General features: G+C 51.9%; 1 protein-coding gene across 1 annotated transcript in view; it reads left to right on the top strand.

Annotated features, from left to right (window-relative positions):
* The window catches only part of PACS1 (phosphofurin acidic cluster sorting protein 1), a 103523-nt gene that overhangs the window by 85970 nt on the left and 1785 nt on the right, over positions 1–15768 (top strand). The window contains exons 11-22 of the mRNA XM_080642562.1: positions 2885–2965; positions 4246–4361; positions 4545–4680; positions 5848–5952; positions 6520–6626; positions 7306–7460; positions 7589–7699; positions 9034–9136; positions 9556–9598; positions 11452–11491; positions 11739–11874; positions 14299–14525. Of these exons, the coding sequence (XP_080498688.1) occupies positions 2885–2965; positions 4246–4361; positions 4545–4680; positions 5848–5952; positions 6520–6626; positions 7306–7460; positions 7589–7699; positions 9034–9136; positions 9556–9598; positions 11452–11491; positions 11739–11874; positions 14299–14525 (1360 nt within the window). The remainder of the gene's footprint in view (positions 1–2884; positions 2966–4245; positions 4362–4544; positions 4681–5847; positions 5953–6519; positions 6627–7305; positions 7461–7588; positions 7700–9033; positions 9137–9555; positions 9599–11451; positions 11492–11738; positions 11875–14298; positions 14526–15768) is intronic.

The raw sequence follows: 15768 nt of genomic DNA, 5'->3' as shown, positions 1-15768 counted from the left end.
TATATTTTATTGATTTTTTTACAGAGAGGAAGAGAGAGGGATAGAGAGTTAGAAACATCGATGAGAAAGAAACATCGATCAGCTGCCTCCTGCACACCCCCTACTGGGTTATGTGCCTGCAACCAAGGTACATGCCCTTGACCGGAATCGAACCTGGGACCCTTGAGTCCGCAGCCCAACCAACGCTCTATCCACTGAGCCAAACCAGTTAGGGCCTGAGTTTGAATCTTGACTTCACCAGTCCACTGACTGTACTTGGCCAGTTGCCACACCTTCATTCCTCATTGGTGTAGCTCTATAAAGCGCATGCCTTACACGGCAGTGTGAAGATACAGTGAGAGGATGCAAGTAAACCCTCTGTCATGGTGTCTGGTTGGTGGACGGATTGATATACTGCGACTAATAGAAGCTAGATGTCTTTCTAGTGAGTCCTTCAAATTCTGGTTTTCTTGGCTAGATTTCAAATTCGCTTTGCTGATTCTCTGTGATATTTCTATTCTGAAGAGCCCCATATGTTTTGATGTGGGTGTGGAACTTTGGAATTCTTTCGTATGAAAGGCTCTTTGGGAAGGAAGGACAGAGCGAGGCTGTGCTCTTACATGGAGAACTTGTAAAGGTATTAGGAAAAAAATACTGAGCTTGTGCTCCATAGGCAGGCCTGCACGTGCTGCCCCTTTGGTCCTTGCTCCCTGATATCCTATCATTGCTATTTGTTTACTTTTCTTAATCTTTCTTTTTGTTCCCCAAATTTTAGAGGGTTTTGTTTATCACTAGAAGCAGAAGGAATTTCTGCTAATACAAATTATTACAGTTGTTGAGTTTTCCCAAGACCTGAGCACACAGCAGCGACATTATTTGCTGTGCAAGCTGGTAACAATAGGCCCTGCCAGTGCTGCCGCTGGGGCAGTCAGGAGACGCAGCCCTCCATCAGGACTGCCTGCTGCTAAAGACTGCTGCTTCCATGCACTGTACATAGTGGTGGTAGAGACTAGTACTTCATCACAGTGATAGCCGAAAACATCCCCCACACACCTCCCACCCACACACAGGAGCCTGTGCACCCTCTGCAGCAGCCAGCATTGCCCCAAGGCACAGTGCTTCAGAGTACTAGCATCTGCCTCCAGTGCCACAGTTAGATACATACGGCTACTGCACTGCCAGTGTACCAGGCTCCTGCAGAGAGAAAAGCCCTTAGTATCTATAGGAGCAGGAGTAGAAACTCAGAGAGTTGGAGTTTGCTCCTAGTGGGTTGCCAGGGACATCCAGGAGAGTCAGTAAATAGCTGACAGGTGCCCTCCAACCCCAAACCAAGTTAAAGATGTTGTTGGGTGTGCCAGCTGTGGCTGCAGGGCATGATACTCTAAAACCTTCCAGCAGCCCTAGCTGGTTTGGCTCAATGGATAGAGCGTGCGGACTGAAGGGTCCTGGGTTTGATTCCAGTCAAGGGCACATGCCTGGGTTGTGTGCTCGATCCCTGGTGGGGACGTGCAGGAGGCAGCTGACCAATGATTCTCTCTCATCATTGATGTTTCTATCTCTCCCTCTCCCTTCCTCTCTGAAATAAATTTTTTTAAATATATTAAACAAACAAAACAAAAAAACCCTTCCAGCAAAATGGTGTTATCGCCCATCATTTGTCACACTGAGACCCAAAATTGAGTGAAATCCTCTTTAGTCTTAAGTCTGACCAGGACTTTGCCATGATTCCACTCTGTTAACATTGGTTATTACATAGTGTGTAAATGACGTAGCTGTGCAATCTGGAGGCAGCTGATTGTGTATGGCTCTGAACCAAACCATCTCAAAATCTGAGGTCACAGGGTCTGTTTAAAGTATGTTGGGTTAGTCTTGGAGCTGGCTTAGAGCAGTGGTTCTCAACCAGGGATGACTAGTTATCTCCCAGGGGACATTTGGCAGTGACGGCAGACATTTTTTTTTTTAAATATATTGTATTGATTTTTTACAGAGAGGAAGGGAGAGGGATAGAGAGTTAGAAACATCGATGGGAGAGAAACATCGATCAGCTGCCTCCTGCACATCCCCTACTGGGGATGTGCCCACAACCAAGGTACATGCCCTTGACCGGAATCGAACCCGGGACCCTTCAGTCCGCAGGCCGACGCTCTATCCACTGAGCCAAACCGGTTAGGGCAGTTTTGTTTTTTTTTAAATACCTTTTCTGTGTCTAAGTCCCATAACTCTTAACTGCTCATGATGTTGACATTGGTACATGCACAACCAGAAGCAATATTAGCAAATATGAAAATCCTGGCTGTGTATCTGTATTGGCAAAATAAATTTTTAATATTTATGCGAAATGCTAAGAGTTGGGAACAAAGGGATAATTAGTTCACACCTAAAAGGCTTACCATTGGTTGTCTTTGTTTGGTATATTCTGTTTGAGGGTTTTCTAGATGTTTAACATCAAGCAAAAAGCATTTGGCTACTATGAATGTCTTCATTCTCAAAATCAAGGACCTGAACTATAAGATCCTTCTTTCTTCTCAGCAATTTGATAAGCAGAAGGGGCCCCATATGTTCCTCCTGGTGAGGGACTTTACTGAGTCCAGGGCAAGACTTTATGGACCCCACAGCAAAGCCCTCTAAACTTTGAGCTTCTCTTCCCTAATGACATCTTGTGAGAGTCAGAAACTATGGGTTCCATGTCTCACTGTGTTGTTGATTTAGTGATTATAAAAATGACTGACCTCTGGCTTAGTTTTCACCAAAATAACCTCTTTATAAGATGGTTATAAGATGAAAATCCCCAAGGGTGCATTACATCTTTAGAATAAGTGAAATATTTAAGTTTCTAAGGTACCTAGAAAACAAGTTGGTGGTGATCATTTGGATTGGTGATGACTAATTATTATAATTTTTACAGATGGAATTGGCTGCTCTAGAAAAAGTCAAATCTGCTTGGATTAAAAATCAAGATGACAGCTTGACTGAAACAGACACCCTGGTATGTATGGTTCAGCCTCCCATTTCAGCTGTTTAAAATAGTTTTTGTATCTTTAAAAACAAAGGCAAAAAGACCCTTAGGAACACCACGGGAATTTTACCTAAATTTGTGGACTTGTGAATATCCTGTGTTCTCTGCCTCCTGAAATCCTTCCCCATGGAATGTAACCAGGAGACCAGGTTATTTCACCAATTATAGCTGAGCAAATGCTAATTTAGATCATTTCTCACTATCTGTCACCCTCATTTATTTCTGAGAGATGATGACCAGTATCTTCCCCTAAAAAAAAATCTCTTCCTCCCATGTTGCTCTTACTGTGTATGGCCAGCAGCCACAACATTAAATCTCCAAGGAATTCTGGTCAACTCCTTGCTCTGAGAGATGCTAGAGCTGCGCAGGAGAGCAGACCAAGCCCTAATGAAATGGAATGAACTGGCTGGGGTACACGATTTATTTGAACATTGAATTCCACACACATATACTGGGCATCTGTGCTTAGCACTGAAGATGCAAATATGAGAACATGTCTCTGCCTTCAAGATGCAACCCTGTGGAGGAAAGCCAACCCATGCATACCCCATGTAGAGGCTGAAGGACAGAGTGGCTCCGCCTGGGGGGAGGACATCTGAGCTGGGCCTCGAAGGATAAGCTGCAGTTCATCTAGGGGGGCTGGAGGCTGGACCTGGTGGAAGGGAGCAGAGAACTGTACCAAATACCATCTGGGGGAGTGCTGTGCATCAGCCTCACAGTGAGACCTGGTAGTTTAGTGGAGGCCAAGAAAGAATTGTTTTAGGCTATACTTCCTTTTGTAAATAAAACTGCATTCAAGATCCTGGTGTGTGAAACATTGGTCTTGATTCAAGATTAATTTAAAACTTACTATACAACATGCGCTTTGTATTCACCAGTAAACTGAATAACCCGGCTTTCACTCTTGTCCACTTTGGCCCATACTGCACAGTGGTCTTTTAAAAATGAAATGTAATAACGTTACTTCCTGATTAAAACTCTCTCCTTCCCACCTAGAGAAGCTAGAACCTCAGTTCAGGTTTGTGTGTTGACAAATAGTTCGTAACTGTAGGGGACAGACTGAATAGCAAGGCTGTCCAGCACAGTGGGTGCACTCAGTCCTACAGCCACAGTGTTCTCACCGGGTGAGGTGGGGGCTTTAGAAAAAGAGGGAATGACTGGCTCTCCTCATGGTGGTGATGGGCCCTGGCAGGACTCCCAGAAGCTCCTAGTGAGCCGTAAGCCTCACTGCTTCCTTTCCTCCATGGCAGGAGATCACTGACCAGGACATGTTTGGAGATGGGAGTACAAGTCTGATTGTGCCAGAAAAAGTCAAAACTCCCATGAAGTCCAGCAAAACAGATCTCCAAGGCTCTGCCTCGCCCAGGTACTCATGAGGGGAAGAAACTCTGAAAACGGGGGGTCGGAGGGTGCAGAATATAGGAGGCCAAACAGAAGGTATGAGGCTGCGACCACACTTAGCAGAGGCTTGTGGCCCAGGGAAGAGTGGGCTCCAATGGCCTGGGGTCAGAGGGGCTGTCTCACCTCCTCCTTGTCACATGTCTGGCAGCAAAGTGGAAGGTGGGCACACTCCCCGGCAGAAGAGGAGCACACCCCTGAAGGAGCGGCAGCTCTCCAAGCCCCTGAGTGAGAGGACCAACAGCTCCGACAGCGAGCGGTCCCCTGACCTGGGCCACAGCACGCAGGTACCCCCGAGCACCCCTGGGCCATGGCTTCTATTTTGTCGTCTTCCTGGGCAGTTAGCTGAGAGGAAAGGAGGACTACTTTGAAATGTTCTAAATAAAAGTCTTGAAAACAGACCTAAATAGAGAAGTCTAGCACACTTGTTATTACTACTCGTGTGGAATTGGCCTCCAGGCTGTTTGCAGGGAGCAGGGGATGGGGCAAGAAATGCCAGCATTGACCCAGCTGCCTTCAGCCCCAGGTGGCAGTCCCACCCCTTCTGGTTTGTTTGGCCTCCTCTGCCTCCACCAGACTTTAGTTTGTGCAGTGACTCAGGTTCTAGAAGATGGCAGCCATCAGAATCTCACTGGACATCACTAACCTGACCTCCGATGCTTGTAGTCCTGTGTGGGCCCCTTATTCTGATTTCAAGCTGCCAAATCAGCGGCAGTAAAGCATTTGGATTGAAAGGCCTGAGTGAAACTGGGAAGCACTTAGGAACTGGGCCTTGGGGACCATGTTTCCTTTTGAAGGCCAGTGGTACCAGGGGTTGGGAAGGACTTCCTCTAAACTGACACCTCACGCAGCTCCTGTTCTGGAGTTAACAGCAAGCCTGCTTATTTACCTGATAAATATTGAAAGTTATGTCAGTGAGGCTTCCTGCATTTGACGTTTTACCGGCTGGAAGTGAACCAGAGACTAGAATAGCCCAGCGCCTGGGGCGCCGTGTTGTCCTTCTGGTTAATCACTGGTCCTGAGATGCCTCGTTCCTGTGGCAGCAGGGCTCCCCGCGCAGCCCTCATTGCCACTCATTAATTCTCTCCCCAGTGCCCTCATTTCGCTCCTGTTGAGCACCTGCTCCCCACCCGCCCCTCCTCTCCTGGTCCTTCCACTGCCTGTCCTGCTCTGCCTGCCCCACTCCCATTGTGGGATGCCTGCTGCGTCTCTTGCGGTCTGCCCTCCCGGTCAGGAGGCTGCTGTGGTCTGTGCCTGTGGATGCGAGTGTTCTCTGAGGACTCTGCTTATTCTTTGTCCTCCTTTCCGTTTTGGTCTGGCCAGTGTGATTCTGTGTCTCCTCCATAAAGTCCTAGTGTCTCCAAATACCCCTGCTCCACGAATTCTCACTAGCCCTCCCAGCGCCACTCTCATGCTCCCTGGGGACTGCCTCACAGACACTTTTGTCCCTGCAGATTCCAAGAAAGGTGGTATATGACCAGCTGAACCAGATCCTGGTGTCAGACGCAGCCCTCCCAGAAAACGTCATCCTTGTGAACACCACTGATTGGCAGGGCCAGGTACAGCACTGAAGACCACAGGGCTGGGGAGGGAAGGTTCTGGAGAGCAAGAGACACCCAGGGGCATATTTGGGAGGCAGGGCTTGGAAGAATAGGAAAATAACCCCCATACCTCAGGCCCCTCCTACCCTGAACCAAGCCCAGGTTCTGGGTTCTAGTCCTGTTTCTGTCCTTTTCCAGCCTACGGGACCTTAAGTACTAACTTTCGGTACCTCAGCTTCCTCATCTGTAAAAAAGACAATAATATCACCTGTCCTACCTTCTTCCAGGGGGGTTGTGTGTGTCAGAGAGCATCGCGAAGGAAGGTACCTTGAGGAGTGCAAAGTGTTGTAAAATCCAGTGGTTGGCCATAGTCCGTGAAGGTGGTTCAGAAGGGGCAAAACGACACCCCCCAACCCTGCCTGCTCCCACTCACCACTGCCCATCCAGTTAGACCCCAATGCCCAAATCCCTCTTCGTCGGTGGTCTGAAGACAGAGGACAGGACCCTGCAGCTTGGCACCTGTGGGGAAGCAGAGTCTCTGCCCTGTGGCCTTACCAGTGTCTCTGCCCCTTTCCTCCACCCCAGTATGTGGCAGAGCTGCTCCAGGACCAGCGGAAGCCTGTCGTGTGCACCTGCTCCACCGTGGAGGTCCAGGCTGTGCTGTCTGCCCTGCTCACCCGTATCCAGCGCTAGTAAGGACATGGCTCCTCTCCTGCCTTTTGGGGTTCCTCTGACACCCTCCCACCCCGACTCCCAAGTGGTGACAGTACCTCCTGGCCGTGTCAGACCAAGAATCCACTGCCGAGGTCAGGCAGTGGCAGGCATGGTGCTCTGATGTCCCTACTCGCCCCAGAGGGAAAATGTCATTCTCCTGCCCGCCCTGTCTCCCATCCTGGATGCCTGCCACACTTGACCTGCCTCATCCTCTTAAACCCAGGATGAAGAAGCCAGGAAGAGAGAACCCAAGGTTTTACAGAGACCCTTTACTCCGTCCCCCTAACTGTGCCGAGCTGTTTGGCATTCAGAGTCAGAGCTTCCCCTCCCAGGACCTCCCAGGGGCTCAGGGTCTGTGCCGGGGGAAGGAGATGTTGGGCATCCGACCTCTGGGGTCACACCCACTGCTGACCCTGGGGCATTGCCGAGCTGCCTCAGCTAACTCCATCTTCCTTCTAGACAGTGGCCCGTCCTCTCTGATCCTAGATGTCTCCCTAATTTCAAAAGCACTGGTTTATTGCCTCTCTCTGTACTATTTTGTTGGTTGGTTTGTTTCTCCCCTGTGGGTTGAGATCAGTCAAGTCTGAGCTTAGAGCCTTCCTCTGAGTAGGCTGCGAACCTCCAGAAAGTGGTGGTGACTGTCCCCTTGCTCCCCAGCTGCAACTGCAACTCCTCCATGCCGCGGCCAGTGAAGGTGGCAGCACTGGGCAGCCAGACCTACCTGAGCTCCATCCTCCGGTTCTTCGTCAAGTCACTGGCCAGCAAGACCTCCGATTGGCTTGGCTACATGCGCTTTCTCATCATTCCCCTCGGTAAAGAGGCCAGATCCCACTCATGGAGCAGGGTGGTGGGTTGGGTCGAGGGAGGGGCAATCAGGAGGGACCAAAGGCTATGCCAACATCCTGTCCCCTAACCAGCTTACCTTCTCTCCACCTACCAGGTTCTCACCCTGTGGCCAAATACTTGGGCTCAGTTGACAGTAGATATAGCAGCACCTTCCTTGATTCTGGCTGGAGAGACCTGTTCAGTCGCTCAGAGCCCCCAGTGTCAGGTAACAACCCCCTGTAAGGAATTGAGATGGAATGCCGCCTGGTTCAGAGAGGGCCAGTCTTGGCTGATGGAGGCCGGAGAGCATGCTTTATTACCCCTGTGGCTCTAACTCTCCCACTCGCTTCAGGTTTGTCTTTTTCGTTATATTAAGAGAAGGCTCGTTAAGTGCAGCCCTTCCACCCTGGATGATTTTAGTCTCTGCCGTTTGTTCTGCTCCTGTACATCTAAAAATAAGGAGGGCCATGGGGGTGCCAGGGGGCGGGGGGAGCATGCTAGTTGTACAGATGAGATATAAGCAGAAAATAGCTCCTGAGCTGTCTGTTGATACATGAATAACACACCAGACATGTCATCCTGAAACACAGAGTAAGGTGGCAGGGATTGGAGTGAGCTGGAGGTCTGCGAGACTGAGGTGGCAAATACTTCCTCAGACCTTATAGGAGGTGATGGGCACAGATTAGTAGAGAAGAGGGGATCCTTTGGGTTATGAGGTTGGTATGAGCAAAGATGGAGGCTGGAGCATGGTTAGCCTGGGAAAGAGCAAGACCGGTTGGAAGAGAGAGGACAGCGCTTTAGTCTATCGTGCATTAGAGTCAGAACCATCAGCCCTGGCTGGTTTGGCTCAGCAGATAGAGTGTCAAGCTGTGGACTGAAGTGTCCTGGGTTTGATTGTGGTCAAGGGCACATGTCTGGGTTGCAGGCTTGATCCCCAGTAGGGGGCATGCAGAGGCAGCCAATCAATGATTCTCTCATCATTGATGTTTCTACCTCTCTCTCCCTCTCTGAAATCAATCTTCTACACTAATAAAAGATAAAGATGCAAATTGACCATACCTTCACAACACCCACCAGCCAATCAGGAGTGAGTATGCAAATTAACCCAACACAGCTTGAGGGTTAATTTACATACGCATGCAGGCACTGAGTGGCCAGAAGGCGGTGCCAGCAGACAGGAGAAGGAAGGCCCATTCTTGCATGAATCTAGTTAAAATACATTTAACTAGAGGCCCAGTGCACAGGTAGGGTCCCTAGGCCTGGCCGGCAATCAGGGCTAATCGGGGCCTTCCTTCGTTCTGCGCCGCCCCCTGGTGGTCAGCACATGTCATAGCGAGCGATTGAACTCACCATCTCCCGGTCAAACTCCCAAGGGGACACTTTGCATATTAGCCTTTTATATATACAAATAATAATACTTTTTTAAAAAACCATCAGGTTTTTGGAACCCTTTTTCGACCTCCACTCCCAGGTCTTCCCATGGGTCTCAGAAAGGGGGCTAAGCGGGTTGTCGGGTCTGCCTGCTAAAGTCCGCCCGTGTTATCTCTGGCTTTTCTGCAGAGCAACTGGACGTAGTGGGGCGGGTGATGCAGTACATCAACGGCGCGGGTGTGACACACCAGCTTCCTGTGGCTGAAGCCATGTTGACCTGTAGGCATAAGTTGTAAGTTTCACTTTGGGGCATTTCTTATAGGTGGGGTAGGTTAGGTCAATCTTGAATCTTCCTTGCTTTTTCACATTTTTCTTCCTACCATTTCCCGGAGTAGGAACCCAGGAAAGTGTGAGAGACAGTGTTTTTGCTGCCTCCCATTCAGGCCCGTCCTCCCTTGCCCTGGGCCTCCGCACCCATCTGGGCGTCCTCAGTACAGAGAAGCCCATCCCAGGGACTGACACTCAGAAGGGGGAGCAGGGGGTCTAGTGTGCAGAATCGGGCCTTTTGCCTCCATTTTGTGGCTCCTCGTGCCATCCTGATGGAAAGATGTCACATAGTAGTGTCTCAATCCCTGAAAGCTGCCATAAAACATGGAAAGTTCTCCACGCAGTCTCACCCACTAACTGTGGAGCTCTCGTCTCTCCCAACAGCCCTGATGAAGACTCGTATCAGAAGTTTATCCCCTTCATTGGCGTGAGTACTGACTATCTCTCCTCTCTGCCCCACCCATTCCCCCCGCCTGCCTGTCCTCCCCACACACACGCACACACGCACCCAGAAGACTCATTTAGACAGTGGTTCTCATCCGGGGGCGATTCTCCCCCAGACATCTGGCAATGTCTGAGACATTTGGGTTCTCACAGCTGGGAGTGAGGGTGCTACTGGCATTTAGTGGGTAGAGACCAGGATGCTGCTGACATCCCACAGTGCACAGGACAGCCCCATAGCAAGGAATGAGAGATGATATTCTGAAGAGCAGTCTGAGAAATAGGTTGTTTCCATTTTTAGGGTCAGATAGACCACTGAGAATAAGGGTCTCTTCTGTCCCCTCCTGTGTAGTCAAGGGAGAATCTCTATACTAGTGGATTTTGAAAACACACGGAACGCCTTATGGACTTATTTGGTGTCAGTGGTACTGATCTTTGGTTCATTTGGTGTGGCTGGGCCACCAGACAGAGACTTACCAAGAGAAGAGCCCTGAGGGGACAGAGCTGACCTGAGGGGCCAGGCCATGCCACAGAAGCATGGCTGAAACTCAGGTTTCCATGTACGGGATGTTCACGTTCCCTTTCCGGGTCAACTTGGATCTTTTTGCATAGTCTCCTTGAGGACTCTCCTAGCTTCTGGGCGAAGGGGCAGGTGAGGGCCAGCTCCCACTGTCCCTCTGCTCTGCTCGGCCCACATTCTCAATGTCTTGAGTGGTCTTGGGAGATGCCTGAGCCTGGGCATATTCACTGGCCCTTTCTCATACCTTACACAGCCTCCCGCCTGGCTCGTCCAATCAGTCCCCATTTGCCACTGGAGCTGCTCCAATAGTCGTGTTGGAGGCCCCAGACCGGGGCCTGTAGCCTGGGTGGCGGTCTGACTCACATCATCATGGAGCTGTGGGTCGCTGCCCACTCTGGCCTCACAGCCAAGAGAGAGATATAAAAAATCTAAAATTCAAACAAACAAAGGAGGTGACAGCATCTTTCAATGCCAGGGAAGCAAAAGGAGTCAGATCCAGGAAGCTCTGAGTATCGATGTGTTACTTACTGGTGTCTTAATGCATAGAAAATTCTAAGAATAGCAGCCATTGTGTTCTAAGCAGCCAGCCTCAAGGGGACCATCTGGGCATGATCTCCACTTCACGCCAGTCCTCGGGGTCCACCTTCTGTGGCCTCGCAGCTCTGCTGAGCCTCTGCCAGGTGCTAGGCCCCCTACCTGCCAGTACACAGGACTTGTGTCCCTTGATATCACAGCTGTGACAAACCATCTGTCTCTAGCTGTGCCCTTTTCTGGCCACTGGAGGGCGCCCTCTAACCTTCCCAGAATTCACTGTGCGCCATCTAAAATTATTTGGGAAGCTGGAGTGGACCCCACTGCCTCCAGGGGGTTGAAGCTAGGACCCCTCCTCACTAGTATTCCTCCAGATTCCAGGAAGTCTGGAAAGGGGGGAGCAGGTGTCAGCATGGCTGTGTCTTCCCTTGGCCTGCTGCAACAGGCAGGCGCAGAGAGCCCCTCCCTGCCACACTGTCTCCCCGCTTCCTCAGGGTGGCTCTTCATTTCTCTCTCTGATTTGAGAAGATGGCCTCCTACTCTTGTGATCTTCCTTAGACGAAAGGAGATCAGGACATGGACATGGTTCCTGCTGGCCCTTATCCCTAGTGAAGAGCCGTGAGGTCTCCTGGGGCCCCAGTTCGTTTTTTGGAGCTGGAATTTTCACGTCTCTTAAAGCTCTGGGTTTGCAGATTTTAAAAGCCCACAATCAAACAACGTATAGTGATGGCTGTTCCCAACCATCTGCTTCCAGTTGGGTGCAGCTTTGGTGTCTCCTTTTCTCCCAGGTGGTGAAGGTGGGGCTGGTGGAAGACTCTCCTGCTACAGGTGAGCTGGGACCCCTTTGCTTCTATGGGGTGAGGCCAGCAGGCCAGAGGTGAAGACTTTGGGTATCAGAGTTTGAGCAGGAGCGCTGGTACCCGCACTCCCCAGTGAAGTGGTGGCAGGGGATGGAGGGCAGGTACCTAAGGCCCAAAGGAGAGCAGGCTGCCACTGAGACAGAGGGCTACTCAACAACTGCCACCAGCTGGTCAGGAGTGGCTTCCTCTGGCCAACTGTGTGTGTCACCCGACAGGCGATGGGGACGACGCACCTGTGGTCAGCCTTACTGTGCCATCCACATCCCCGCCCTCCAGCTCAGGCCTGAGTCGAGATGCCACAGCCACCCCTCCTTCCTCCCCGTCCATGAGCAGTGCCCTCGCCGTTGTGGGGTAAGGCTCTCACTTGTACCTATCTTTTCTGCCATGTCCCTCCCTCGGTCCACAGCTTCCCTACTCCTGCGGCATCATGGCACAGTGGCAGCACACTGAGTGTAGAGGGTAGTATAGTGGTGAGAACACTGTGATTAGAATTCAGAGACCTAGGTCAGTGGCTGGGCCACTCATCACACAGCTCTGTCTGTCTCGTAGTTGCAGGGTTGACTGAGGGGCCCTTTGTAGCCTGTAAAGCGCTGCGCACGTCTCGTCTTGATTCTGCCCAGCGTGGTATGAAGACTGAGCATGAAGGTCGGAGCACCTGGGTTTGAGCTGCGGTTCTGTGTTATAGTCAGTGACACAGCACAGTAAGGGAGACTTTATTCAAAGTGGCACTGTCTTGATAGGTATAGGAATCACAATGATGGGGAGAGAGATGGGGCTCATCTCAAATACAGCATAGACAAGTGAGGATTTGTAGCCAAGGAGCCGTGTAGGGTCAATGGGTGGAAAATTACTGAGAGGAAGCATCGGGTGGGAGATTCTGGCTAAACTGACCTCATAGGACTCTTGATGAAGACAGGTCAAGGCATCTGACATCTCCTGCGGTGGGGGGGGGGAGTGGGGAGGGGGGCGCGGTGCAGAACCTGATCAGATATGGATGGTGGAGGTTCTTGCTAGGTGACTTAGCAAGGTTTTTGCTAAAACTGGATTTTTTTTAAGGAAGTGCACAGGTGGATTTAGAGAAGATTCGGGAGCCTGATTGAAGTTGGGTCAAGCAAAGAATCTTTTTTTTTTTTAATATATTTTATTGATTTTTTTTTTTACAGAGAGGAAGGGAGAGAGAGAGAGAGTTAGAAACATTGATGAGAGAGAAACATCGATCAGCTGCTTCCTGCACACCCCCTACTGGGGATGTACCCGCAACCAAGGTACATGCCCTTGACTGGAATCAAACCTGGGACCTTTCAGTCCGCAGGCCGATGCTCTATCCACTGAGCCAAACCGGTTAGGGCAAGCAAAGAATCTTTGTGCCTCGGACAAGTTGCGAAGCTTCATTTCCGACCTGTGAGAGAGGCGAAGTAGTCAGGTCACAGTGTGTGAGGCGTGTGCGCCTGACACAGGGGAGGTGCTGCTTCCTTTCATGTTTACAGTCTGTCCGTCAGCGCAGTGGAGCTGTCGCCGTGGCCGTGACTGAGACAGGAGGTCCCCTGTCCTGGAGCTCAGGCTCCTGGGCCCTGGCAAGGTCGAAGCAACACAGAAATTCAAACTGCACAGATTGCAGGGGGTGCCGTGGGAAGTATGTTGGGTGCGGGGGTGGGGGGTAGGAAGGAGAAGGAATTTCTTGAGGATCCAAAGTTTAGAGCCCATGGTCAGGGAGGCCTCTGTAGGCAGCCGTCCCGCTGGGCCTCGGGGCGGAGGAGCAGGCGCTCTGTTAGGGGGAGCAAGGGGACAGGCTCCGAGGTGGGAGAGGAGCTGGCCTGGATCAGGAACAGAAAGGTGCTCCTGCTGTTCCTCCCTCCGTTTCCCTTCCTTCAGCCTCTGCCTCTTCCTCTTCCCTCTGATGATGGTCCTTGTAGCAACAGAGAGGGTAGGCCTGGCCAGTGGCTCTTCCAGAACCACCAGGGACAGTGTGGCTCCTGAGGAGTCTGAAGTGCTCTTAGATGGCGAGAAACCTGCCTAACACTGTCCTCCCACCCTCTCCCCCTTTTCATTTCCCTTCACTAAGGGCCAGAGCAGGAAAAGGAGAAAATCCCACATGTGGTCCCAGTGGCCCGGGTTCCAGGCTTCCTGGGGGGCCTGGGATCAGCCCCCACTCCCCGACCTCCTTTCCCTGCCAGTTTAAGCTTATACTTTGGAGCACCGCTGAAACCAGGCAGAAAGAGAAATGTCAGATGACTTTGTAGCCTATGTCCCTATTGTGTCTGACGCCTCCTTTCAAGAAAACATCAGCTCTTTTTCTCCTTGGAGCTAAAATTATCCCTGTGCCAGAGGTGCCAGGAGGAAGAGAGCTGTAGGTCAGCCTCCATCCGCTCCCGGGGCTGCTATAGCCGTGCTGCCGCCTCTGCCCCACCTAACCTCCGACCTCTGGCCGGTTTTGCTTGGTGTGTGTGCATGTGCAGGTGTGTGGGTGCCTGTGCACACACGTGTGTATATGCGCACACCTTTTCCTTCATAAAGCATCTTCTGTTTCCCTCATCCCTCATTGCTTCCCTCCCAGTGATCCCAGTCTTCGCCCTCTCCTGGCTTTTTCCTCAGATCAGCCTCTCACTCCCTAATGAGCCACTTCCGTGAGACTAGAGGGATCCTGGAGCCACTTGGTCAGCCACCTCTCACCCCGCCCACAGCCTGGCAGTCCCCACTCAGCCCCCCGCCCCCGCCTGGCCATGTAGCTGGGAACTGAGGGCAGAACCTACTCTCCATTATTGTTCCCTTCTTCAGGAGCCCCAGCAGTCCATATGGGGACGTGATTGGCCTCCAGGTGGACTACTGGCTCGGCCACCCTGGGGAGCGGAGGAGGGAAGGTGACAAGAGAGATGCCAGCTCCAAGAACACCCTCAAGAGTGTCTTCCGCTCAGTGCAGGTTTCCCGCCTGCCCCATGGTGGGGAGGCCCAGCTCTCCGGCACCATGGCAATGACCGTGGTCACCAAAGAGAAGAACAAGAAAGGCAAGTGACATCTGAGGCCAGGGACGATCAGGGCCACCAGACCCGTCTCCTCTCTCAGGGTCTGGGCCAGAATCTGCTTCTGAAAGACCTTGGATGAAGGTGAAGCAATGCAAGTATCATGTGGTCCCCAGGGGTCCTGCCTCACCTTGTGGGACAAGACCATTCCTCTCTAACAAAGGAATGGTCCCCAGTGAGTCATTGGTCCCTGTCTACTGAGCATCAACACCTCCGGGACCAAGGCAGTTAGTGCTGCCTTAAGGAAGGGAGCCTTTCGGCCACTGCCCTCAGGGATAGACTGGGTGACAGAGGAGGACACCTCCCTGCCACAGCCCCAAGGTCACATGGCCCCTTGGAGCAGCGCATTCACCCCACCCTGAAGGCCGCTCAAGCCTTAAAGTAAGGGGGAGCCCTGGCCAAGTGGCCCAGTTGGTTGGAACGTCATCCCATATACCAAAGGACTGCGGGTTCGATCCCTGGGTTCTCTCACATTGATGTTTCTCTCTCTCTCTCTCTCTCTCTCTTCCTCCCCCCCCCCCATCTCTCTAAAATCAATAAAAACATGTCCTGGCGGGGGGGGGGGGGGGGCGTGACTTAAGGAGAATACAGCCCATTCCAGATAAGAGGGGTGGCTTAAGGCACCAGAGGAAGAGTTGGAGTGGCCCTGGGTGCTGCACTCTGGGAGACTGAGGCAGGAATCCACACAACCAGGCCAGCACTTACTGCTGTCAGTTTTGGTTGTAAACCCGCAGATCTGGCTGTGTACCTGCGCTGTGTGCCCAGGTGGCTGTGTGCCCAGAGGACTCTAGGGCCCTCCTAGCACCTCACCTCCCCAGCTGTCAGGACGGAGGCTTCCTTCATCTGCTGGACCCTCCCTCCAGCACCCCAAAGCAGCTGGGCCTGTTCATACCTCTGTTCCCCAGAGATCCCTGATGGGGGTGGTGGGGGCTGTGCCAAAACCTGCATCTGCACCCCCAAGACTGGCCTGGGGGGGGCGCTGTCGGCCCAGCAGTGCCCTCCATTTCTTGCCTCTCCCCAAGCAGGAGTGGAACAAGGCCCGCATCCCAGGCAGAGCTGCTACAAAGCCCAGCCCTGCACGGCCTGTAAGCTCCCCCCAGGCTGCATAGGACATGGAGCTGGAAGGGACTTCAGAGGCCATCTGGGCCCAGTTCCTCATTACACAGGACGATGCTAAGGCCTGGGGTGTGGAGAGGCCTGTGCTGGAATAGGGCAGGAACTCCAAGGT

Source organism: Plecotus auritus (genome assembly GCF_963455305.1).
Source record: "Plecotus auritus genome assembly, chromosome: 9".
NCBI classification, from domain to species: domain Eukaryota; kingdom Metazoa; phylum Chordata; class Mammalia; order Chiroptera; family Vespertilionidae; genus Plecotus; species Plecotus auritus.
This window is presented reverse-complemented; position numbering and strand designations above follow the sequence as displayed.